This window comes from Coloeus monedula (assembly GCF_965178545.1).
Source record: "Coloeus monedula genome assembly, chromosome: 29".
NCBI classification, from domain to species: domain Eukaryota; kingdom Metazoa; phylum Chordata; class Aves; order Passeriformes; family Corvidae; genus Coloeus; species Coloeus monedula.
In genome coordinates, this window is record NC_138809.1 from 203,182 (window position 1) to 227,033 (window position 23,852).

Consider the following 23,852-nt stretch of genomic DNA (forward strand, 5'->3'; position numbering starts at 1 on the left):
TCACATTTTGTGTTCCAAGGGAGGTTCCCGCCTTCCTTGGCAGACACCTGTCTTTCAAACCAAGACACCTCCCCTGACACAGCTTCATTCCATTCCTCCAGGTCCTTGAGTCCTGTTCTCTGGTTTGGGTGGGATGTTCCTGTGATACAGCATTGCAGGATGGGAGGTGGAACAGGCCAGACATCTGGCAGATCTGGACCTGGAGTGGCTTTTCCTGGATTGGGTGGATTTTTTACTGCTTTGGGTTATGACTGAGAACTGAGACCATCAGACCATGTGACTCCCAGGGGCCCCTTCATGTCTGCAGAATGAGGAGCTCAGCATCCATCCTGGGGAGAATTGGCCATCCCTAGCCCTGGGCAGTGGCAAACCTGCTGCTGTGTCACCCAGCCTGGCTTCTCTCTGCATCCCTCCCTGGGGAGGGCTCTCTCCCTCCTGCCTGGCCAACTGGTTTGTGAACTGGGCGCTAAACCTCCACCAGGAGGAAGAGAAGGGACAAGCAGGGTAAGACTAGCAATGCAGGGACCCAGGAGTGGGATGCAGGGTTGGGAGGGGGACAGTCTTGGGGGAAACGTCATTTTTTCCCTCTTGGAAACATAATGTTGAGGCTGGATGATTGCATCCTGTAGGCGAAGCTCTGAGTCATTCTGTGGGGAATTTAACTCACCCTCCCCAAACCAGCCACAGAGCTGCTTGGTAAAGGGCTTTATTGGGTAAAGTTGGCTCTAGCAGGAGGGGAAGCAAATCCCACCCCATCCCCAGGGAACAGGGCTGGCGGTGTCTTGCTCTGTTCCCCTTCCAGCAGGAGTCTCCTGGTGCAGAGGGTTTGCAGCCTGGTTCTGTGGGCCCAGCAAAACCTCACTGTGGCCATGCAAGGAGCAGGGGCCCAGCTGGATCTGCCAGCACCCCTGTGGCAGGGCATCAAGGAGGGCTCAAGCTCTTAGGGTCCAGGCGCCCCACGTCCCGGCCTCCCTCACCCCCAGTGCCGGAGTTTGGCTTGGCTCTCCTTGGAGTGGCCCTCAGGCTTTGCTGCTGCCACAGAGAGGAGGTTCTCGGGCTCCAGGACAAACATGCCGTACAGGTTCCAGAGCAGCATGGCCAGGAGTGGTAGGAAGGTCATGCTGAAGCCGAAGGCACGGAAGGAGCGGCCGATGGCATAGGACATCCAGAAAATCAACCTGGAGAAGGCAGAGAGTGCGGGCTCAGCCAAGGGTGGTGCTATGGGGCTGGCACTCAGTGGTTCTGACCAGTGAGGGTTTCCCGGACATGGCTGCTGTAGGAAGTGGGATGCAGGATGAAGAACCCCACCTGGCTCTGGTGAGCTGGGTGAGGTGTTGCCAGAGTGGGAGTTTGCACCAAGGGATGGTGTTTGCTGGTGCTGCCAGAGCGCAACAGCACCCCAGGGTGAAGGAGTCACTTACCGGGAGATGGCAAAGAGCCCTGTGAGCAGTGGGATGAGCTTGAGGAGCTCCTGTGGGAGGTAGGTAGCCAGCACAGCCATGTTGAAGAAGTAGAGGATGAAGAGGTGGATGGACTGGGAGACGTAAGTGCGGTGGATCTCCACCTCCTGGTGGAGCTCTCCAAAGGGCTCCAGGGCAGAGGAGCAGAGGCGGGAGATGCCGCTGACGATCATTCCTGAGGGAGAGAGAGAGGGGCTGACTGGGTGCCCAGAGGAGTCATGGTGAGGTTTGGGGAGCACCAGGAGGGGAGAAAAACTCCATCTGGTGTTCCTGGTGGGAGCAACGGAACCACAAAGAGCTCAGCCCCAGGGCTAATGCAGCCCAGAGCAGGAGCAAAGTGCTCATACTCCAAGCCCATGGCTCACCCAGCACGACGGGGAAGGTGGCAAAGGCGGCGCAACGCAATGTGTAGACCAGGCGGGCGCTGACGGTGGGCAGCAGCGGGGCGTCGAAGGGCAAGAAGATGTAGGCCCCGTAGATGAGACAAGGGCAGAGGAGCAGGGCCCCTGCCACTGATGCCATGGCCTTGAGGTTATCAGTGCCACACTCCCTGGTGCATGGGCACCGCGACTGCTCAGCTGGGGGCTTGACCATGCGCCCCTCAAAGCCCACTGGGCCCCGGTAGCGCGAGGGGCCGAGGGGGAGGAAGACCTGCTTGTGATGGAGGCTGCTGGGTCTGTCACTGGGGGGAACATGGTCCCCCCTGCCCTCCTCCTGGGCCCATGGGGTGGGGTGCTGCTTCTGCTTGAAGGGGCTCTGCTCGATGCACTGTGGGTCTATGGGCACAAAGACGTGGGCCGCCATCACAGGTAACTGGGGGACCTCCTCAACTTGAGCCTCAACTGTGGGGCAGGTGGGAACAGCTTCCTCTGGGTCTTCATGGCCCCCCTCAGGACTTGAGCGCCTCTTCATCTCCACGAGGTCCGGCTGGCCCTGGGTGTTCTGCTGGCACCGGTCCCATGGCAGGGTGGCATCAGGGTCTCCCAGGTGCTCATCTGGGGCTGGTGGCACCGTTTCCAGGGCTACCTTCCCCAGCTCCAGCAAAACCACCTCCTCGGAGGGCAGGACAGGGTCCGCAGCAGCCATGAGAGCGTCCAGTTCTGCAGTGCTGGGGGTGCAGCTGGGGGCACTTGTAGTGTTCAGAGGGGATGAAGTTCCTGTCCTGTTTCCAGTTCCTGCTTTCACCCTGGACCAGGAGAAAGGAGACAGAAAAATTTACATCAGAAATGAGAAATCTGGGGTCACGTGCACAGCCCCAGTTACAAAGTGGGGGCAAACTGGCACCCCTGGAGCCCCCACCACCTGCCCGTCCTTGCACTAGGAGGGGAAAGCAGTGCCTGGTGTCCCTGTGCTCTGGCCCTTGGCAGTGGGATCAGGTACTGTCCTAGACAGGGTGAACCCTGGGGGTGCAGATCTGGCTGCAAAACGGGTCAGCCTGGGGATTGCTTCCCCCACTGAACAAACATCCTGGGGGTTCTGGCTGAACACAGCCTGGATGATACAACCAGCTCCTCTGTGGCTCTGTCCTGGGCCAGGACCAGCCAAGCCCTGGGGAGAGGTGACCTGTCTACTTCCAGGAACCCTGGCTACAGCCGGCCAGGTTTGCTGCCTCTTGTAGCTGAGACTGATGTGGGGTGGGCGAAAGGGGCTGCTGGGTGCCCTTCCATAGGGTGCAGGAGGTACAGGCAGAGGTCCCACGTTGTTACCCATTAGGGGAACCCTGTCTCTTGGCCCGTCCTGGGTGCTGCCGTCTGTCTCCTGCAATGATCAGTTCACTCCTCTCAGCACATTCATCCCTGCCACATCAGCAGGAGCCTTGGCCTGGCCACAGGTGTGGGGAAACTGAGGCACGGAGCCGCTTGGGGCTTCCTCCGAGATCCACACACGGAAGTAGGGTTGAAACAGCTTCCTGGGCCTCCCGCACCTCCACCGCCCGGATCGCGGACCCCAGCCCCGCTCCCAGCCCCCAGCCCCGCTTCCCCCGCGGCACCACCTCCCCTCGCTGCAGGACTCACTCGGGCAGAGGCGCGGGGCCATGGGGGCCGCGGGACAGCTCTGCCGGGACCCTGCGGGATTCCGGCACTCTCCCGGCCGCCTCTGTACCTCAAACCTGCCGAACCAGCTCAGGTGGGACGGGCAGAGGGGCGGGCGCGGAGCCTCGCCCAGTCGGGCGGACCCTGAGCCCGTCGCAGCCCGGGCCGGGCAGCGCCGGCGGGGGGGACACGGGGAGCCCCGGTGCTGTCCCCATGTCAGGCAGGGGACCCACCCGAATCCCTCCTTGCCCGGGCCCTTCTGGCTGTGCCGAGTTACAGAGCTCCCTAAACACAGGCACAGTTTAGAAAGGAGACAAACAAGTCAGTCCTTGTTTATTCTGCGAGGGTGCGAGGTGGAGTTTTCCACAAATCGAGCGCACTGTGATAAATGAGTGAATATGTCTTTAACATGTATAAGTGATGATGTATTATGTAAAAATAGTGTTAAGGTAAAATGTAGTTAAGTGGAAACGAGATTAAGGTAAATTGTAACTTGGAAATAGTTGTACTATGTTAAGAAATTTATTAATAAATACATGGTAACAAATGTCTTTTGAGCTGAGAAACTACAGAGCCAGGAGCCAAGATATCTTAGAGAAACAAAGAAGATAAACCGCATGTATCCCAGGAAGACTGTTCTCCCATCAGAACTCACACCGCCCAAGGGAACTGGCAGCTGCAGAGGCGGCTGGAGACTGGGGAGGCACCGGAGGGGAGTGCCTGCCTTCAGTTCTGAAGCGATCCCGAGTACCGAGGAGGCGGCGTGCTGGCGGAAGGGGCAGAGACCGGACAGGGGGGAAAGTTGAGTGAAGTGTAAATGACTTTCTGGGCTTAATGAATATGTAACAGTTTAAGAGAGTACTTAAGCCCACAGTGAAATGAATGGAGGGCGCCTCTGGCAATATTGCCAAGTGCCCCAGCGCTGTGATTTGCCTTTGTTCTACTAACAAATGTTCAATATTATATTGCTAAAAAAATTTAGCTTTTGTATTCATTTTCTTCAGCACCAAGAATAACACGAAGCTACATCTTTTGTACAGTAAAATTTACATAAACGCGTCTATCCAGTACATATTCCCCGCCTACCTAATGAATATTCATTTGGCGTAACCTAACACAATGCTTGAAATACGAAGTCTTTTTATTTTATTCAACAACTTTTGTTACAGATATTATCTGACGGCACGGTTATGTTTACAAAAGGTCAGAAGACTCAGCCTGAAGACATATAATTCAGCTCCAAGGCACCACTGCGGGAGCCGCGACCCCACAGGACCCGCCCGCATGCCTGGGGACACCCGTCACGGCGGAATCCCAGAGCGCCGAGGGATTCCTGCGCCGTTCCCCGCGTTCCTGGCCCCACAGCCACGCGGGGGGGCTCTGGTGAAGCCCTCGATCCGGGCAGGGGGACCCCGGCCCGTCGCTCCCGCCGGGCCCGCACCGCGACTCGGCCCCGGCCGCCTGACGCCGCCGCCGCCGCCATGTTTGCCAGCACTAAGCTCTGGCACGGCGGCCGCGTGCGTGAGCGAGGGGAACTCTCGCGAGATGACGCCGCCGCCGCCGCCATGTTTGCCAGCACTAAGTGAGGGCGCGTGGCGAGAGTTCGCTCTCGCGAGGCGAGGTCGTCCCCGCCGCCGCCCTGGCCGCCCGGCGCGGCGCAGCCGCGGGAAATCTCGCGAGAGCAGCGAGGGGGCAGCCATGGCGGCCGAGCGGGCCCGGGGGCGGCGGCGGCGGCGGCGCGGGCGGTGCTGAGGGGCCGCGGGGCCGGGCCGGGCCCGCCGCGGGCGCGATGAGCCAGGGTGGCGGGGCCGCCGGCGAGAGCGGCGAGCCGGAGGCCAAGGTGCTGCACACCAAGCGGCTGTACCGGTGAGGAGAGGGGCGAGGGGGGCCAGAGGGGATGGAGTGGCCGAGAAGGGGCGGAGGGTGGGGGACACTGGAGGGAGCTGGTGTCGGGAAGGAGCCGGGGCGGCTCCAGATGGGGCTGGGGAGGGCCAGCGCGGAAGGGCTCGGGCGGTGACTCAGGGGGACGGGGAAGGATCTGGGGAGGGAGGGGAACAGGGGATGCCTGAGGAGAGCAGGGGGAGAATGGGGCTGGGCAGGGTCCGGCGGGGACTGGGGGTGACGGGAGGGAAGGGGATTGGGGCGGGGGAGGTTGGGCGAGGTTGGAGACGACCAAGGTGAAGGGGATTTAGGGAAGATGGAAGGAAAGGAGATGGGGCAGTTGTCAGGGAAGGATTCGGGGGACTGGGGAAGGAGATGGCGGAATCGAGGTAACAGCAGGGATTAACGGGGCGGGGGGGGACCTCTTGAATCCAGGGGAGACGGGGGGAACGAGGGTGAAGGGGATCGGAGGGATGTTCAGAGAAGACGGGGAAAGGAGATGATGGAATTTAGGGAAGATTGAAGTGAAGAAGTTGGGGAAATCTAGGGAAAGGATGCAGTGCAAAGGGAGAGGAGAAGAAGGAGGTTTAGGGAAGACCGGGAAAGGGAATGTGGGGATGGGAGTTGTATGAGATCCAGAGAGGATAAGCAACACAGGAGGGGCAGCACTGGTGAAAAGGGGTCTGGTGGCTCTAGGGCAGATGAGTCAGACCAAGGGACGGTGGAGGAAGGAGCTGTGGGAGATCCAGGCAAGATGGGAGAATGGAGACATGGGGGAAGGAGATAGGTGGGAGAGTAAGAAGGGGGTCAGGGGTAAGGGGACACCCCGGACGATGGGTCAGGACATAGGAGTTCTGCGGGATTCAGGGAGGATGGTGGGGGCTGACGAGAAAGGAGTTGTTAGGATACAGTGGGATAAGGGTGAGATGTAGAGTCATCCAGGGAGAGGGGGGGTGGAGAGGGTGTCTCTGGCTTTGGTTGTAGGCAGGAGTTACATGAGGAGTGCGGGAGAAGAGGGTGTGAGGAGCAGGAGGGTGAGCTGGGGCACTTTGCTGTTGCGTGGAGGGCAGGACTGCTCCAGCTGCAGATCTTTCCAGTTAAGCACTCCCTAGGACTCTGGTCCCACATTTCCACACTGTCCATTAGAAATGGCAACAGAGAACAGGATTGGGGCACTCCTTGCTGGTCTTTGTGAGCTCAGACCCCCAGACCAAGACGTCCCATGGGATGAGGTGTCACGCTGTCAGCCCCGAGCTGTCTCTGCTCCGCTTGTGATTTGTTTTGTGAGTGCAGCCCAGAAATTGATCCCTTCTGACTCAGGTTCCCTGTTAGTACCACAGATCCACAGGAGTTCCAGCAGCAACTCTGGGTCTCAAAGATGAGCAAAGTAATGGAGACAAGAGACAAATTTTACATGGGGGTTCATTTCTTTCTGTCTTGGTGACATTGACTGTGTCCTTTCACCTCATGGGACCTCACTGCCCTCCTCTACAGCAGGGCAGGGCTTTGCCTCCTGTTGGGGCCACTGGCAGGATCTGTGCCCAGGAATCCCCACCAGTAACTGCAGGTTTGGGTGGTGGTTATTTCTGTTTGCACAGTGTGCTCAGTGCAAGCGTGTTCCTGCACTGTGGAGGTTCAGTGGGTTGCTTTTCTTGGTGCGAAGTCAGAAGTGGGACCCAGCAGCTCAGTGTGCTGGAGGTATGGGCTGCACAGTCCTGCCTGGAGCACCTCGGGCACCTCTGTGTCTGCTGCCACGCTGAGACACCTGCAGTGATCTCAGCCATGTCAGCTGGAGGCTGAGCTGGAGCAGTAGACTGCTGTGCCCGCCACCTCCCAAGGAGTGCTGGACAGGGCCAGAGAGGATGTACAGGATGTTTGTGTTTCTGCCTGCAAAACAGAACATGTTTTGTTGAAACCATTCTTGTTGTGGTTCAGGACCTGTTCTGCTTTGCGTTCCTGGTGCTGCTCAGCTCATCTGACAAGTGGAACCTCACGTTCTGCTGCAGCCGGCAGGAGAACGGCCTGTGGCCAGATGAGGGATTGTCATCCAGGCAAGGGAGGGGTTGTTTTCTGTTTGAATTTTTATAGCAGAATAAGGCATGCGGTTGCTCTAGAGCGTTTTTACAGCACAAGAAGAACCACCCCCCTCCTGCAGGGACAGCTCTTCTTTAGCTGGGAGGAAGCATTGTGATTTTAGCGCAGGATTTATAGTACCTGCAGTGGCCACAATTTCCGTCTCTCTAGCTGACAGTTCTCTGAGCAAGTTCCCACCTTAACAGTCTCCTGTCACTTCTTCTCTGTTTCAGCCTGAAGTGGGGTTGCGTGAAGTGGGAGTTTCCTGCCCTCCAAGCAGCCTGTCGTGTGGTGACTGTGGTCTCTGGGAACTCATGACTATTGCACTAAGTGGCGCCTTTGAGTCACAGATGCGTGAATGTCACAGTCCCAGCTCTAAACTGTGATCCCATGGTGTCAGCGTTGTGTCAGCTTGTGGGAGTTGAGCTCAGGTCTCCAAGGTCCTTGGCAGCATGTTGGCTGTTGGAGTGTCCTTTCAGAGATGCGGGTGCCCATCGCTGCTCATAGGGTACTCTTTGATCTTTTCCAAGTCTTCCTAGATTGATAGTTCCCAGGTTTCACCTTGGAATGTGGCAACTGCATTATCCTGGGTCCACTTTTACAATGCATGTTGTAGCATAAGGTGACCAGGTTTATTTTATAGGTTTCTGGGTAACCATTAGCTTGTGGACTCAGCGTTGCTGTTCCTGTGTGGAGCCTGTTCCAGACAGTATGATTTGTGGACTGACACATGCCAGAGCAGAGATGAATGACTGCAGGTCTTTTCTCTGAGGAATGTCTTACTCCTCAGACACTGTGGCTCTTAGTGATGTACTAAATAAAGAAACAGAGGGGACAAATAATTCTCCCCACTGTCCTGCTCCATCCCAGACTGTTAATGGCACAGAGGAAAGGGGGCAGATCAGTGTCTGTATGGCTTGAGAGGACTTGGTATTGGCCTGTTTCCACCCTGCTTGGCACCATGTGCTGTACTTGTTCTTTTAATAGACTAGCATCTGATGTGCCTCCTTTGTGGCTCTGATGTGCTGTCTGAAAGCAATGTTTAAGCACAGCATGTAGAAAAATGGGTCCTGGGACAGGATTTGTCCTCTTAATTGCTAGGAAAAGTTCAACCTGTGGTCTCAGGCCAGTCAGGGTATCGATGCTAAAGTGCATTTCCATCAGTGCATGGTCCACAGCACCTGTGTTGGTGTTTCCCAACGTTTCTGGAGTGAGGCTGGCTCCTGTGCCTTTTGTCCTCACCGAGTCCTCTTTCCTCAGCACCTCAGATGTGGGATCCTGGGAGGGCCAGCTGTCACAGATTCTGCTTTACTGCTCCCTCTTTCTCTTCCAGCAGCACCATGGGACCTGTGTGGACAAGGTGATGTTTCAGCTGGGGCGTCCCTTAGGGCTCACGAACCACATCCCAGTGTGTCAACCTTGCTGGTCTCCGGTCATGAAATCTGTTTCTTTACAAACCCTGAAAGAACAGCAGAAACACTGAGTGTGTGCATGTGCCCATCCAGGGCTGTTGTAGAAAATTAGGTTGTATGGCAGATGGCCTCTGGGCCACCTTGAGGGGAAGGTAAAATACCTTCCAGTGTCCTTGCTCAGCCTGTCCCTAGAAGGAAACTTTTCCATACTTCTTGTTTGGCAGGCCACTGGGATCATTTCCTACACTGAATGTCATGGACATGTGCACTTGTATTGGACACGCACAGCTGAGATTCAGCGCTCACCGAATGTCATTTTACAGCTGCTTTACTGCCTATGTCAGGAATCAACAATTGTAGTTTAGGATAGTTCTCTCTGGGAATCAGTGACTGAACCTGCAGTTCCCCTTTCCTCTGGTCACCCTTTGCACAGGAAGCCAGTCAGCTCCTGGTGTGCTGAGGGAGGGACTTTGAGAGCCACAGCTAGGACAGCAGTGCCAGGTTACAGTAAGGAGATGTGCACTGCCTGTGCTTTGTGGGGAAACTAAACCGGGGGGCTTGTTGGAATGTCCCAGCCCCAATATGAGCTTGGCTGGATGCTGCATACTCAGTGCCTGTTACCTTAAAATGTATTTTACTTGCTTCTTTCCTTGCTGTGAGGGTACGCAGCTGTCAGAGTTTGCAAACGCCCTTCAGGCTGTATGAGAAAGAGGGCAGTGAGCAGGAGGGACTGGATGTCAAGGATGTAACAGGATTTTTCGTGTGATTCTTACTATCTCCATGGTCGTCTTCATGATTATTCAGGAAGAAGTTGGTTCAAGTCTATGGTGTTTTGCTCTCCCAGCGCGTTGCATGAGATGCTTCTGTTCCCCACGCTTCCCTTCTCCTGTCAATTTCTGTGGTTACTGGAAACAAGTGAAATTTCCTTACCTTGAGTGAGAGGCTTTCTGTGGCACAGCAGGAGATGGGACATTTTCTTTGTGAGCTCCGGAATGTCCTGGGGCTTTTTTCAGGGAGGTTCCTTTGGGTGTAGTGAGTTTGTGAAGAGAGATTGGCCTCACCGGGAAGATGCTGGCATAGGAAACCGTCGGTTACTTTGCAGTAATATCTTTAGTTTTCAAGGAAGTGGTGGTGGTTTCGGCCTCCCAGAACATGGGCTTCCAGGCTTTGGTTTGGGAGTGCCCTGTGCTCCATTTGCCACCATCAGTGCAGAAGTAGCAGGCTCAGTCACTGTGTGGTGCTGTGAGCGTGGTGGGGGAGTTCCCGATCTGCAGGTGACGGAGATTTCGGGAGGGGGAGCAGACTGGCTGCAGCACCTCACTGCTCTGCTTGGTGGGAATTTGCTCTGGTCCTGCCTTTTGTGTTTGCAGCGCATTGTGATTGTCTTCAGCTCCTTGCTCCAGCAGCTCTTGGGTGCAGCAGGCTCAGCAGCCCCGGTGGGACAGGTATTGGAGCAAAGGAGGAATGACAATGGGTGCGGTAGACTTGAAGCTGAGGGGAAGAACAAGGACCACTGGAGTTTGGTAGCTGGTGGCTTGGGAGATGTACTGCTTAAAGAAGAGCTGGGGAAAGTTAACTTCAGGAGTGGGTTTGGTGACCTTGGATACAGGCAGAGCAAAGGAGGAGGCTGGAGGTGACCTCTTGTGTAGGAGGGGTTGACAGTTGATTGTGCTTTATTGAGCTGTTCCTGAGGTATTGATGAGGTTCAGCACTAATGGTGCTGAAAGTCCCTGGGTTTATTTCACTGCAGCATTCAGAATTGTGGTGTGATTTGTTCACAGCTACAAACTTTTGAGTGCTTGAGATTTACACGTGGTGTGGGATTTTTCCTCTAGCAGGAGGGTCTTGGGCAATGATTCACCAAAGTACTTTTTTGCATGGCTCAGAGGTTTAGAGGTCGCTCACTCTGTCTTTTGGCTGGCTTTCAGGGGAGAAAACCTTGGAACAAATTTCCTCTTTTATGCTGGGTTTGAATATCTGTTATCTGTCACTGAGAGAACTTTAAGGGGTTTAACCAGTGAATCCCTGTAGTGAAGATGGGGAAGTTTTGGCAAATGAGAGACTTGTGTTGCCTTCTTTCGTAGGCAGGTTGGTAAGGAAACAGGAATTGGTAGAGGTTTGATTCTTACACCATTAAAACTTACCCCAGCAAAACAGTAGTTATTAGAATTCAATCAATTTTTTTAATCACAGTGTTTAAGACATTTAAATTAATCTGAGTGTAGGTATAGCAGGTTTAATTACTGAGGTTGCTAACGTGGCCAGAGACATTTCTGATTTTGCAACTGTAGAAATAATTGACATATGTGATCAGGCAGGCAGCAGTAAGTGGTGGTTGAACCACTGTTCTGCAGCAAAATGCCTATAATGTGTGTAACTCTGCTTTTTTCTGCTTTCCATAACCACCTTCAAGTAGAATGCAAAAAGGAGATCAGTAACTGTGGTGTAGTGGTACAGGGCAGTGGGCTGACAGTGGAACTAAATAAGCCAGTGTGGTTCTTTGCAGACACCTCTGATCTGCAGTGATCCCAGGTGACCTGCTGTCCTGAAACTCTTGGTTCTGTGCTCTCATGCAGGGCAGTGGTTGAGGCCGTACACCGGCTGGATCTCATCCTTGGCAATAAGGCAGCTTATCAGGACGTGTTCAAGCCAGAGAACATCAGCTTGAGGAACAAGTAAGTTGGGCAGTGTGCTTGTGTTTTGTATTTGGCTGGGGAAAATTTGTGTGAAGCAACACGTGGAGCTGTTGAATCTGCAGTTTTAATGCTTATTTGGTTTGTTAGTGTGCCTGTTGACCTGGGATCCTTCCAGGTTTTGGAAGCAGAGGCTGGATTTCAGACCTGTGTTTGAGCAGCACAGTCCATGGCTGGAGGCTTTCCTGGGTGCCATTGATACAAATAAATTGTCTTTGTGTGGCCAGTTCCTTCCTTGTAATATAAACTGTGGGGCAGAAATTTCTTACACGTGTCTAAAATCTATCACTTTTAGGGGTTGCTGAGCAAGGAGGATTATTCTTAATCATTTTTTAAGCTGTCAAGCCAATTCTTGTCATTACTGCACTTCAGGAAGACACTGATGGCCATCTGAGTCCGGTGGGCACTGGTTTTAAGTATATGGCTTTTCCAGGTGCTCTTGTGTGGGAGTGATCCAGGCTGAGCCATTGTAGTGGATTGGGGTTTTCCTCTTCCGTGCTTCTATAGTGGCAGCTATGTTTGAGGCTGCAGCAGCTCACTGAGAATGCTCTGCTCTCTGTCCCAGGCTGCGGGAGCTGTGTGTGAAGCTGATGTTCCTGCATCCAGTGGATTATGGAAGAAAAGCAGAAGAACTGCTCTGGAGAAAGGTGTACTATGAAGTTATTCAGCTCATTAAAACAAATAAAAAGGCAGGTATCTATGGCTCTGGCATGAGAAGGTCTCTGGCTGTGCAGTGGATGAGGTGAAGTTTACAGCTTCATTTGCTTGGAGAAGCTGTGATCTGAGCCCAGGGTAGGAAGCTGGGCACTCTCAAATTCCTATGGAGCTGTCCTATGTGTCTGGCAGTAGGCAGGTAAGCACTAACATGCTGTTGAGAGACCTGCCATTGCAGAAGGCATTTCAACAGAATTTGCTTATTTTTTGTGTTCCCCTCTTCATAAGATAGATCTCTCCAGGTAGAGCGATAGTTTTAAGAGGCTTTGTCAGTGCTAATTGTTTTTACAAGAGTTGATCACTAGAGGGTCCTCAGTGCTCTCTGGTGCTATGAGCCCTGCTGGCTTTCCAGGGGTCTGGGTGCATTTAAGGTGCTCTAACTGCATACTTCGATTTTATTTATTTGTTTTTGCAAGTATTCCTCCCCGATGTTGACCCTTGGTAAATACCACTAGAGGGAACACTGTTGAGCAGGAGCAGGTACAGAGCTGTGCAAAACCAGTTCCAGCTGAGCTACCACTGTCTTGCTTCACTCTCAGTGCAGCTTGGGTGCCCAGCCTAAGCCGCGCTCCAGACTGCATTAACGTGCTCCTTTTCCTTCTCCCAGCACATCCACAGCCGCAGCACCCTGGAGTGCGCATACCGGACTCACTTGGTGGCTGGCATAGGATTTTACCAGCATCTTCTGCTCTACATCCAGTCTCATTATCAGCTGGAGTTGCAGTGCTGCATCGACTGGACACATGTGACGGACCCTCTCATAGGTTTGTGCTCAAGGTGTTTGGCTCGTGGGCAAGGCTGAATCCCACACAGGTGATATCCCCTTGCAGTAATCCATCTTTGTTTCAGCATTCAAAGGAATTTTTTTTCCCGATTAGCAAGGTCTCTGTTTAGAAAAGACTGTCCTGCTCTCTTTTCTGTGGCACTTTTTTTTTTTTATATAATACTAAATTAGGGAAGAAAGAAGGGTTTCTAACAGGAAAAAAACAGTCTGAGAAAGTTCTTTAGTAAAATTGTCTGGTGATGGCAGATTTTTATGGAAAATTGAAGAGCATTGCTGGCTGTATAGAATGTTGTTAAAAGCTTAGTTAAAGCAGACAAACAGGGGAATAGATTCTTGAAATCAACAGATTTCTGTCAGTACATGCTATTCACTATATGTAAGACACTGTTCCTCGTCTTGGTGCCTCTTCTGTCTGTGCTGTCTTCACTGTGTGGCTTTGAAACAGCTATTGAATCTTGGACTGAGAACACAGGAAGGCCCTGTAGCTCATGTTAGCTGGCCCATATAAACCTCCTTTGATGTGCCCTTAGGTGCAGGGAAGTCTGAGGTATTGTACCTGTTAGGGAAGGAAGAATAAGAGTATGTACAGTCCTGAAACAGCCCAAGACTGCCTGTGCATTCACATCCTCTATTATCTTGTAATGGTCTGTTCTCATTTGCCTAGGGTTGTACTCAGTGGCCTCAGGGTACGTGCTTCTGTTGTGGGGGGTTTCCAGGTGAGAAATGAAGCCTCTGTTTTGTGAACTGTATTAGCAAGGGTTTAACTGATGTGCTTAGAGCTGGCAGGGGGCAGGATGGCAGCACCTGGCTACGGGAAGTTAGTGTGTCTTTAGCAAAAGAAGGTTTTACTTGCTGGGATCCTACTCTTGGTTCTGGGAGATGATGGCATCACTCTTGGCTTCAAAGTGTTGGTTTAAAAGGCTGATGTTCTTGGCAACTGTTGCTTTTGAAATGTATCTCAGTACTGCAGAATTAATAAATCCTCAATATGCATGTTCCCTGTGGGTTTATACCCTGAGGGGTGATTGCACATGAAAGGCTCCCCTTGTTCAGGTTTCTTGGTGTGTTTGGGCTCTTCAATTAGAAGGATGCTGCAGGTGAGCACGTAACTGGAGAGCAGAGATGAACTTTTGCCTATCCAGGAAAGATGGATCTGAAAGGATCCCATATAAACCACGGATTGGGGTGGGCACAGCTTGATGGTTATATGGATGGGAGCGAGAGTAGTCAGAGCAAAAAAGGGAGCGTGAGTCCAGCGGTGTATGTGGACACGTATTTACGGCTGTGTATTTGTACAATGTGACTTGTACAACACCTGTTGGGAAGTGGGAACAGCTCCTTACTGGTCACTGCAGCCTCCAGATTTCATGTCTACCCTTTTAGCCTCAGCCAGAAGGGAAGCAGAGCGCAGACTGGATCGGTCTTCAAAATCTTCTTTGGGATTCCTGCTTGAGGGAACTTTCTCCTCTAGAAGGTGTGAGTCCTTGGCAGCAGGAAGACTGAAGCCAGGCTGAATCCGTGACGCTGGGGACCCAGCGGCAGCGGGCGCTCTCCGGAGGGGAAGTGCAGACGCAGCAGCCTTTGCCTCCTGATCTCTGGCTGAACTGTGGCCCTGCTGGCTGAGGGGGAGGTGGGATGTGCTCTTTACAGGAACTCAGTCATGTTTGATGACTTTGGTTAGTTCAGATCAGCTGGCTACAGTCCTCCTCTGTTGCTTTTGACACTTTCCACTGCCTGAACAGCTCTTTTTTTATAAGTTTAGTATAGAATAGACAAGACTATTTCAGTTGGAAGGGACCTATGATTGTCCAGTCCAACTGCCTGAATAACTCAGGGCTGACCAGGAGTTAAAACATGTTGTCAAGGGCATATTCCAAATGCCTCTTAAACACTGATAGGTCTGGGGCATTGACCAGCTTTCTAGGAAACCCGTTCCAGGGTGTGACCACCCTCTGGTAAAGAGAGGCTTCCTCATCTCCAATATAAACCTCCTTTGATGCATCTTTGAACCATTTCCATGTGCCCTATCACTGGATGCCGAAGAGACTGGCACCTTTCCCTCCTCAGGAAGCTGCAGAGAGCAATGAGGTATCCCTCAGCCTCCTGTTCTCCAACTTAGACAAGCCTGAAGTCTGTGGCCTCTCTTCCCAGGTTGTGCCTTCCAGCCCTGTCACCAGCTCGGTTGCCCTTCTGAACCCACTGCAAAAGGCACTCTTGTCCAGAGGCAGTTCTCCCTAACTGGCTCCAGCTGTCCTGCCTACAGCGCAGATTTCTGTCCTAGTTTTGCTTACCTTACCTTCTTCCCTTTTTTGGTTGGTCAGTCCTGAGTCTGCATCTTGGTCCTGAGACAATGAGTTTGTTACCATCTTGAGTGTTGGAGAGGGTCTGTCCCCATTGTGTGCTGCTACCCAGTGCCAGTGCTCAGAGTTTGTTCTGGTTTCCAGGGATGTGTGCCTGCTCCCATCCAAAGGCCTCATTAGCCATGCTGATGTGAAAACAGCCTTATTACTTGTGTTCAGTGCTAATGTGAGCACATGATCACACAGACAGGAATTGGCCTTTGTCCTCTCATCTGAGGGCAGATGGAGCCAGGTCTCTGTGGCAGACCTTGTAGACGAGGTGACAGTCATTTATTTCAGTGCCTGTTGGTGGTGCGGTGACACGCACTGCCCCCATTGCCAGGGAGTCCAAGGGGAGTGAGTGAACAGCAGAGTCTCTAAGTATTTTTCTGCATTTATTTTCCACATTTTGACAAGAGTGACCCAGTGCTGCTCTACAAGATGGCACAGCTGGCAGTGGGGTCTGACCGTGTGGGATTTGATTTGGGTGTCTTGGGCAGCGGCATGGGCAGCTTCTGTGTCTTCCCAGCAGCCTCCACCCAGTGCTCTTAAGTGATTCTGTGTTTGCTCGTAGGCTGCAAGAAACCCGTGTCTGCGTCAGAGAAGGAGATGGAGTGGGCACAGATGGCGTGTCACCGATGTCTGGTTTATCTGGGAGATCTAGGTAAGGACAGCATTGCCTCTCAGGGCAGCCTTTAAAATGGGAAGAAGATGGTGCTTGTGCCATGTGAGGCTGTTGCTGTTGGGCACCAGCCAAGGTTACTTGCAGATTCTGTTTCCCTCTGACATCTTTGTCACAGACTGGGATAAGCTGAAATCCTCATGGCTGAACTGCTACAAGTTGCAGGAGCTTTGTATTTGGGCAGGTGGGTGAGGAGTTTGCTGCTGCTAAGCAGCTGTAGCCATGGCTGTGAAAGAGTGGAAGCCTTTGCTTTTATTCACGTTGTTTCAACAGTGTGAAGGATCAAAGAGAGTTCAGTTCAGATTGCACAGTTGTGACTTGCCTTACAAAGCCACTGCCATCAGCACCATGGGACTGAAAATCAGATTTAAGCAATATTGTGTATCAGTCCAGAGTTTTGCCGCTGCAAAGCCCCGGGTTTTTTGTCATTATGCTTGGCTGTGTGTCATCCGTTTTATAAGCAGGCATGACTGTCCCACAGTCACGACCTCCTGAAGTGTGTGGAAAGTGTGTCAGCTTCTTGATTGTGAACATGTGGGAGTAAAGGCAGGGAGAAAATGTGGCTGTGTGGAGAGCAGCTCTTGGAAGTGTGGCGCAGGTACATGTGTCTGATGCTGCAGCCTCCAAGCTGGTGAAAGCTGTTTGGTATTAGTGTTGCATATGAATTAGCCTAAAAATGGCATTGCAAATAAATGTCTTGTGAGGGTAGTAGGAATGACTTACCTGAGTGGTGGGCGAGAAGTGTGCTCGCCTTTTCACAGTGCTGTCACCTAAGGTTTCCAAAATGCCTACATTTGTCAAAAAAAAAAAAAAAAATAGACAATAAATGAATAAAGTCCAGTCTAGACACAGTCAGGTACTTTATTAAGTCAGCTGACTTGATTTAGGCTTTACACCCTGCTGTACTAGAATATAGTCTGAGGTACAGGAAAATGGAGCACAGCTCTGAGTTACTTCAAGGATGGATGAATCAGCAGTTAACACATGGATCAGAAGAACATCTTCCTTTTCTTCATGTGATGCTGCAAGTGTGGTGGGCTCTGCCCTTGTCTGGAAGAGCAGGAGTTGTGGTGTGTGGTGTGAGCAGGTGAAAGAAAAGTGTTTCATACAGGCCTGTCAAACCCTGTGTGTTGCAGTGTTTGCCAAGAGCAGTTCTTTGGTGGATTTGTTGACTTGGCCAGTATTTCAAGTTTTGTGGTATTTTTAATCTGTAGGGAAACTGCTGCTCTGCAGCAGACGCTGCCTTTGGGTTTCTGATGCATGGTGTGTGGTTTCCTTTCAGCTCGCTATCAGAATGAGCTGGCAGGTGTGGACACGGAGCTGCTGGCTGAGCGATTTTACTATCAAGCCCTTTCTGTTGCACCACAAATTGGTGAGTGACTTACCATGAATTTATAATTGTTAAAATCATGTTGCTGCAATGTAAAAGCAATGTAGTACTACACTGGTTAAGTTTATATCCTGCAGCTGAGAGAGGACTGGTTTTATCCTCTGGTTAAAGTTGCTTCCTTTGAGAACTTCTCTTGCTGGCAAGCTGAACAGAGGAGTTAAAGCCAGGGTGCTCTTTGCCAGTGACCTCACCATACTCATCTGAGAAGCTCAGACTTCCCTGACTGTGGTGATGATGTACCTGTGGGCTAAGGGCAGATCCAGCTCTCCATTGCCAGGAGCAGAGCATTATTGGTCACCTTCCCCTTTTACCCTGAAAAAAAAATCTCATGTGCTGCTTCCTCCTTCAGAAGTGCCTCCTTCTGGGAACACATCGGTGCCAGAGTAGAGGGCCTGTCACACCTTAGAGTGTGCGATTCCAGCCACGTGTTCTCTACACGCTGTCTTTGCAGAGTTCTCACTGAACTGTTTGAGAGGCTGTTCCCAAATAAAAGTGGCCACAGTTTCTGCACCACAGGAGCTGGAACAGAGCTTTCAGATGCTGATGATGTCAATGTCAAGGAATATGGAGTCAAGGCCACAGCACTGTTAATGCAGAGGAGGAGGCATTGTTTGCTCTTCTCTCTTACACAGATAACTGGCACAAGGTGGGGAGGATCTAAAAGCTCTGTAAAACAGAAAACAAACCCTGGATAGTGGAAGGATTGAGTAGTCCAGGTCTTTGTACTGCAGCTTTGCTACTCTGTGTCTCCTGGCTTCCCTCCTGTATGGAAATGTAGTGAAAGGGAAAGGATCCGCTTTCTAGCCAGGGCCACTGGAGAATTCCAAGTGAAATCCATTGCCTCTCTCCTTCCTGACAGGAATGCCCTTCAACCAACTGGGGACGTTGGCAGGGAGCAAATACTACAATGTGGAAGCGACTTACTGCTACTTACGCTGGTGAGTTCCTGTGGATCTGGGTGTCTCAGGCAGGGCAGCCCCACGCACTGCTGCTGTGGGTGCCAGATCCTCTTCTTACTTTGAGCTTGGCACTGTTTTCAGCAAATGAATTTTAGAGGAAGGGAAAGAGATGAGTTTGGTTTGCCCTTGAGCAGGGCTGGTGGTAATGAGAGCAAGCCTCGGTCAAATCAAAGCATTGTGCTGGTTACTAATCACCTGTGCAGGGCTGCACCCAGAGGGCTTTGCCCAAGCCCCTTGTGTGAGCTGGAGAGCCAGGCTGGAAGCAGGGTGGAGGTGCTAAGGGAGGCACCCTGTGGCGTGTGCTGGGTGGAATTCCTGGCTTGAAAACGCTGATTTGAGAAGATGTGTAAGCAGGGCAGGTGCAAGCTGTGAAGCAGCTGAAGTGCAGTTTGTAGCCATCGGTGGGAGTTAAGTTGCCCAGCATGTTCAGACAGCAGCACTGGGTACCTGTCCTCATGCCTCGATGCCTGAATAACTCACTAGTGAGTTAAAGCCATAAAATGTGAGCAGCCTTATGGCAAAGTAACTTTCACTGTGGCCTGTTTTGGTGCTTTAGCATCCAGTCTGAAGTGTCCTTCGAAGGTGCCTATGGGAACCTGAAGCGGCTATATGACAAAGCAGCCAAGATGTATCATCAGCTGAAGAAATGTGAAAGCAGGAAGTTGTCTCCAAGCAAGAAAAGGTAAGAAGGGAAAGAAATGGAGAGGTGCAGGCTGAGAGTTTGCAGTGCCACTAGTGTATCCTCTGGGTTGAGAGTAGTGTCTTTGTGGGAAGTGGAGCTGGTAGACGGGCCATTCAGCACGGTGACTGTTCCCAGAATTTTGAGAGCCCCACTCTAGACCCCATTCTTGCTCTCTTGGGTCATAATTTCAGGAGAAAAGCTAAATGCTGGCCAGGTGTAGAGGTTGCATTGAGAGATTTTCTCACTCTCCCCTGGAGTTGGGGACTGTTCATGAGGGTTGGGGCATATTGGTGAAAGTTGGCAGTGTATAAACTGTCTTCTTTCTCTCCAGTTTCATCAGAATGGACTTTTCAGTTGAAACCTGATTTACCTGTTAATAGAGCTCTGTCAGCCCAGCCCATCTCTGTGATGGGGCACCTGCTTTACAGTGTTTTCTCCTCCATCTTTTTAGAGGAAAAGACATTAAGAGGTTGCTGGTGAGCTTCATGTACCTGCAGAGTCTTTTGCAGCCAAAGAGCAGGTAAGGTTACGGTAGATTGTATCTTCTATTGATAACTCACAGTAGCCGGCCCTTGGAATTGGAAGGGAGGGTTTCCTGTAGGATAACAGTGCCTGTGCTGAGGCTTTCTGCCAGAAGGCCCAAGACTTTGGACTATCTGTGCATGGAGCATGAAGTAGATTGTGTTTCCAGGGGAGGCTGAAACACCAAAGGGTTAAATACTTTGTGACTTGTCTAAATCAAGCCAGCCTGAGTGAGTGTTGAGCTCCTGAGCCTTGCAGCTGTCTCTGTGCTGTACTGTGCCTTTGGTGTTTGCTTACCCCATGCAGTCATCAGATGCTTTTTCCTGGCAAGCCCTGTGTTCAGGCTGATGGGACAGCAAAGAGTTGCCATCCACACGTGTGTGGGGCTGTTCACTGCACTTGGAAGTCTGTAACCAAACACCTTGTTCACAGAAACACCAAAACCTGGTTGTGTTAGAATAAATGGGAGGCTTTGTACAGCTCTGTGATTTTGGGCTTTTGGATTTTTTTATTGGATTTTCTCTCTCTCTGCTGGGGAGGTTTTCAGGTGATTTTAAATAAACCTCTTACTGCTTGAACAGGTGTTTTAAATTGCTCAGATAACAGGCTGCAGTTAAATTCATTATGGAATGGTTTAGGTTGGAAGGGACCTTCTGGGGCTCCAGTACTTCCCCAAAGTAGTGTTCACTGTGAAGGTAGATGCAGATGTGAAGTCAGATGAGCTTGCTCAGAGCCTCATCACACTGAATTTTGACTGGATCCAAGGACAGAAATCCCACACCTTTCTGGTCCCCTTTCCAGTGTTTGACCACCTTTACAATAGAATTTTTTCTCCTTTCATCTAGTCTCATTTTACTTTTCTGTAGTGTGTACCCATAATTTCTCTTCCTTTTGCTCTGCACCACTAAGGAGAGTCTTACTCAGTCCTCTGTAATCACCCGTTTGGCATCTGGAAACAGAAGACACCCCTCATGCCTTCTGTCCTTCAGGCTGAACAAATTCTTTGCCTCTTCTCATACATCATGTTCTCTGTTCCTCTGCTGGGCTAAGTCCAGTTTGTGAGTGTGTTTTTGTTTGGTGGTTTTTTTTGTCCTGGGGACCCCAAGACTGGATATAGTGCTCCAGATGCCACCTTGTGAGTGCTAAATGGAGAGGGAGAACATGTCCTCAGCCTGCTGGCTCTGCCCTTGCTCATGCAGCCCAGTATGGGATTGGCTTTCCAATCCTGCCTTATACTGAGGTGGAACTACAAGGCTCCTCTAATATCCACTCAACAAGTATTTAGCACATAAGAAATTTGGGAATTACTTCAATTTCCTAAGCGCACTTTCCCCTGAAAAGGCTTTGCTGGAAGTTTCACAGACAGGTCTGTTTTGTAACTAGGAGGCTCCCACAGCCCATTGGATTGATCTCATGGATGCTTCATTTGAAGCACTGAATAGCTGTGGAGGATTTTGGAATATTCTTACAGGGCTGCTGGAGAGATGTGGGAGGAGGAAAGGCTGAGTCCCATGTGTGTGGCAGTGTAATAGTTTTTACTGAGCAGTGCATCTAGAACTTTTGCTCCCTTTAGCATTTAAGTGCCTTGTGTATCTTAATGGCCACTGATGAGCTCCCAGGAGAAAATTCATCTGGTTTTTGGTGGCCCATCTCTAGGTATTATTTGTCTTTAGTTTAGCAGCTTTAAAGAGGAAAACGTAATCTGATTAATGTCACTTGCTTCCCGTAGCTGCAGTATATCCCCTGATGCTTCATCCTGCCTAGTGCTAAAGGACAGCCTAACTGCCAGTTTTGGTTCAGTTTCTGGGCAGACATGCCACGAGCATGAATCTTAATAATTCTTATTTATTTTTCACTCTTTTTAAGCTCTTTGGATTCTGAGCTGACGTCTCTCTGCCAGTCTGTGCTGGAGGATTTCAACCTGTGCTTATTCTACCTGCCCTCTCCTCCTAACCCGAGCTCAACTAGTGAAGATGAAGAAGAGTATGAGAGTGGCTACTCCTTCCTTCCTGATCTCCTGATCTTTCGCATGGTGATCATCTGCCTTATGAGTGTTCACAGTCTCAAGAGGGCAGGTAACCAGTGCTTTGTTTGGAAATCTTGTGAACATGCAGCAGCACAGCTAGGCTGGAGATGCTGTCTGAACATTGCTGTTGGAGATGCTGTCCACGTTGCGATAAGGTGCTCACCTCCTCTGTCTCACTGTGCTGTCTGGTTGCAGGTTCCAAGCAGTACAGTGCAGCCATTGCCTTCACGCTGGCCCTCTTCTCTCACCTGATAAATCATGTCAATATTCGCCTCCAGGCTGAGCTAGAAGAAGGGGAAAATCCTGTCCCAGCCTTTCAGAGTGATGGCACAGGTAAGAGAACAGACAGCAGCACCTGGGTCTCACAGGTTGCCTGCCTATAGTGCTGTATTTCCCCTTTCTCCCCTTTCTCCCCTGGGCATGGGTTTTGTAGTGCAGAGGTATACTGATCTTTCACTGCTGGTCTGGAATCCCCGAAGATGGGTGATGTGCTGAGTCGTCTCCACTTGGATGTTCTTTCTGAGTGTCTGAATCACCACAGGATGGACAGGTTGCTTTCCTTATAAGGAGTTTCCTTTCTGTATCCCTTGGCAGCTCATTCATCATCTGTTTACCCCAGTCTGAGACCTTATTCTCTGGCTCTGTTTGCTGTTGTTTACTGGCTGCTTTCCTCCTCCATTGAGGAGATGATCTCGGGTAAAACACCTGGGCTGGGGGAGGCAGAAGGGGGCTGAGTGGGGCTGGAGGAGACAGGCCCTCTCAGCATACCTCAATTCTGCTCAGGCAAGGGTGGCTCTTGAATTGCTGGGGAGAGAAGCAATTAATCGTTCTATTAGCATTATAATGATGCAAGCCCATCATTATTGAGCAGAGAATAAAACTGCTAAACCTTTCCCCTGCATACAGTCAATTTGCAATACTTCACTGAATGCAGGGTGAGGGAGTTTCTGGTAAAAGCAACAATGAATGACCCCTCCTCTGCAGGTTCTGAAGCTGTCAGAGTGATCCAGGGCTGCTAGAAAGGTTCCGAGCGTGTTGGTTAAGAAAAGGATTGGGTCAGGTCAGTGTGGTTACAGAGCACATGTCCCTGCCCTGCTTGGTAGGTGACTCAGCTCTTGACTGTAGAAAGTTGGGGAGGAGAGTTAGAATTCAGCTGTGGTTTATGCTGGTTTAGCAGCATGCAGCACTGAGGCTGCCTGGTAACAGAGTAGCCCAGTTCGGGCAGGAGTCGTCTCGGCTTCCCAGGGCTTCCTGGGTGCTTTTAGAAAGTGAGTCCTTCTTCTGGGGTTGTTTATTCTGCAGTGGAAGACGCTGATGGAAGTGATGGCTGAAGTTTGCAGCCCTGGTTCCCTGGGCCCAGGGCTGGCAAGCAGCAGCCTGTGGAACACGCTGTAACTTGAACTTATATTCTCCCTGTAAATGCAGATGACCAGGAGCCACGGGAGCCTGTGAACTCAATTGAGAAGGAAGCTGAAGCTGAGTTGGCCAATCATCAGCCCAGCGAGGAACAGCGGAAGAACGACTGCAAGAAAAGCAAAAAATATTCTCGTCTCTCCTGTCTACGCCGCCGCCGCCACCCCCAGAAGGTGGATGAGAGCGACCTGAGTGAGGGCTTTGACTCTGACTCCAGCCAGGGCTCCATCAAGGGCAGTGATGGCTCAGAGAGTGGTTCAGAGAAGAGTGATGAGGAAGCAGAAGCTGCTTTTGATGTGGAGACAGACTCCGACATGAACAGCCAAGAGTCTCGGTCTGACTTGGAGGACATGGAGGATGAACCGGGTGAGGAGGGAAGCAGCCAAGGCAAAAGTGGGCCCAAAGAGGCCTTAAAAAACTGTGTAGATGGCAGTGGGCTGGGGGACTCCAAGAGCCCAAGCATCTCTAAGATTGAGGCTGTGGATCCAGCAGTCAATGGGCCGGCTTCCCTGAGCACTAATGATGCAAGCATAGCCAGTAATCTCCAGGCCATGTCCACCCAGCTGTTCCAGACCAAACGGTGCTTTCGCTTGGCTCCCACGTTCAGCAACATCCTCTTGAAACCCAACAGTGAACCACCTGCCTTGAAGGACGGGATAGAGAGCAAGCCATGTGTCAATGGAGATCTGGAGAAGCCCAGCTTGGCAGAGCAAGGTAAGGGCTGTGTTACTGTAATTTTCTGTAGAAAACTGCAAATTATAGCAGTCTGTTTACTAATTCACCATTTCC

At 51.4% G+C, this 23,852-nt stretch overlaps 2 protein-coding genes across 2 annotated transcripts in view; one reads left to right on the top strand and one right to left on the bottom strand.

Moving 5' to 3' along the window:
• Positions 1 to 973: 973 nt before the first annotated feature.
• On the bottom strand, positions 974 to 2,546 carry TMEM79 (transmembrane protein 79; the record flags this gene model as incomplete). The annotated part of the gene is made up of 3 exons (XM_082298565.1): positions 974 to 1,178; positions 1,422 to 1,635; positions 1,826 to 2,546. 3 exons carry the CDS (start codon positions 2,544 to 2,546, stop codon positions 974 to 976), a joined length of 1,140 nt encoding a protein of 379 aa, XP_082154691.1.
• A 2,662-nt stretch (positions 2,547 to 5,208) lies between these two features.
• Positions 5,209 to 23,852, top strand: part of SMG5 (SMG5 nonsense mediated mRNA decay factor) — a 30,967-nt gene continuing 12,323 nt past the window's right edge. Inside the window, exons 1-12 of the mRNA XM_082298508.1 lie at positions 5,209 to 5,359; positions 11,436 to 11,534; positions 12,118 to 12,241; positions 12,874 to 13,030; positions 15,964 to 16,053; positions 17,354 to 17,443; positions 18,321 to 18,399; positions 18,977 to 19,102; positions 19,554 to 19,622; positions 21,491 to 21,699; positions 21,846 to 21,983; positions 23,076 to 23,777. Of these exons, the coding sequence (XP_082154634.1) occupies positions 5,283 to 5,359; positions 11,436 to 11,534; positions 12,118 to 12,241; positions 12,874 to 13,030; positions 15,964 to 16,053; positions 17,354 to 17,443; positions 18,321 to 18,399; positions 18,977 to 19,102; positions 19,554 to 19,622; positions 21,491 to 21,699; positions 21,846 to 21,983; positions 23,076 to 23,777 (1,960 nt within the window). The 5' untranslated portion in view covers positions 5,209 to 5,282. The remainder of the gene's footprint in view (positions 5,360 to 11,435; positions 11,535 to 12,117; positions 12,242 to 12,873; positions 13,031 to 15,963; positions 16,054 to 17,353; positions 17,444 to 18,320; positions 18,400 to 18,976; positions 19,103 to 19,553; positions 19,623 to 21,490; positions 21,700 to 21,845; positions 21,984 to 23,075; positions 23,778 to 23,852) is intronic.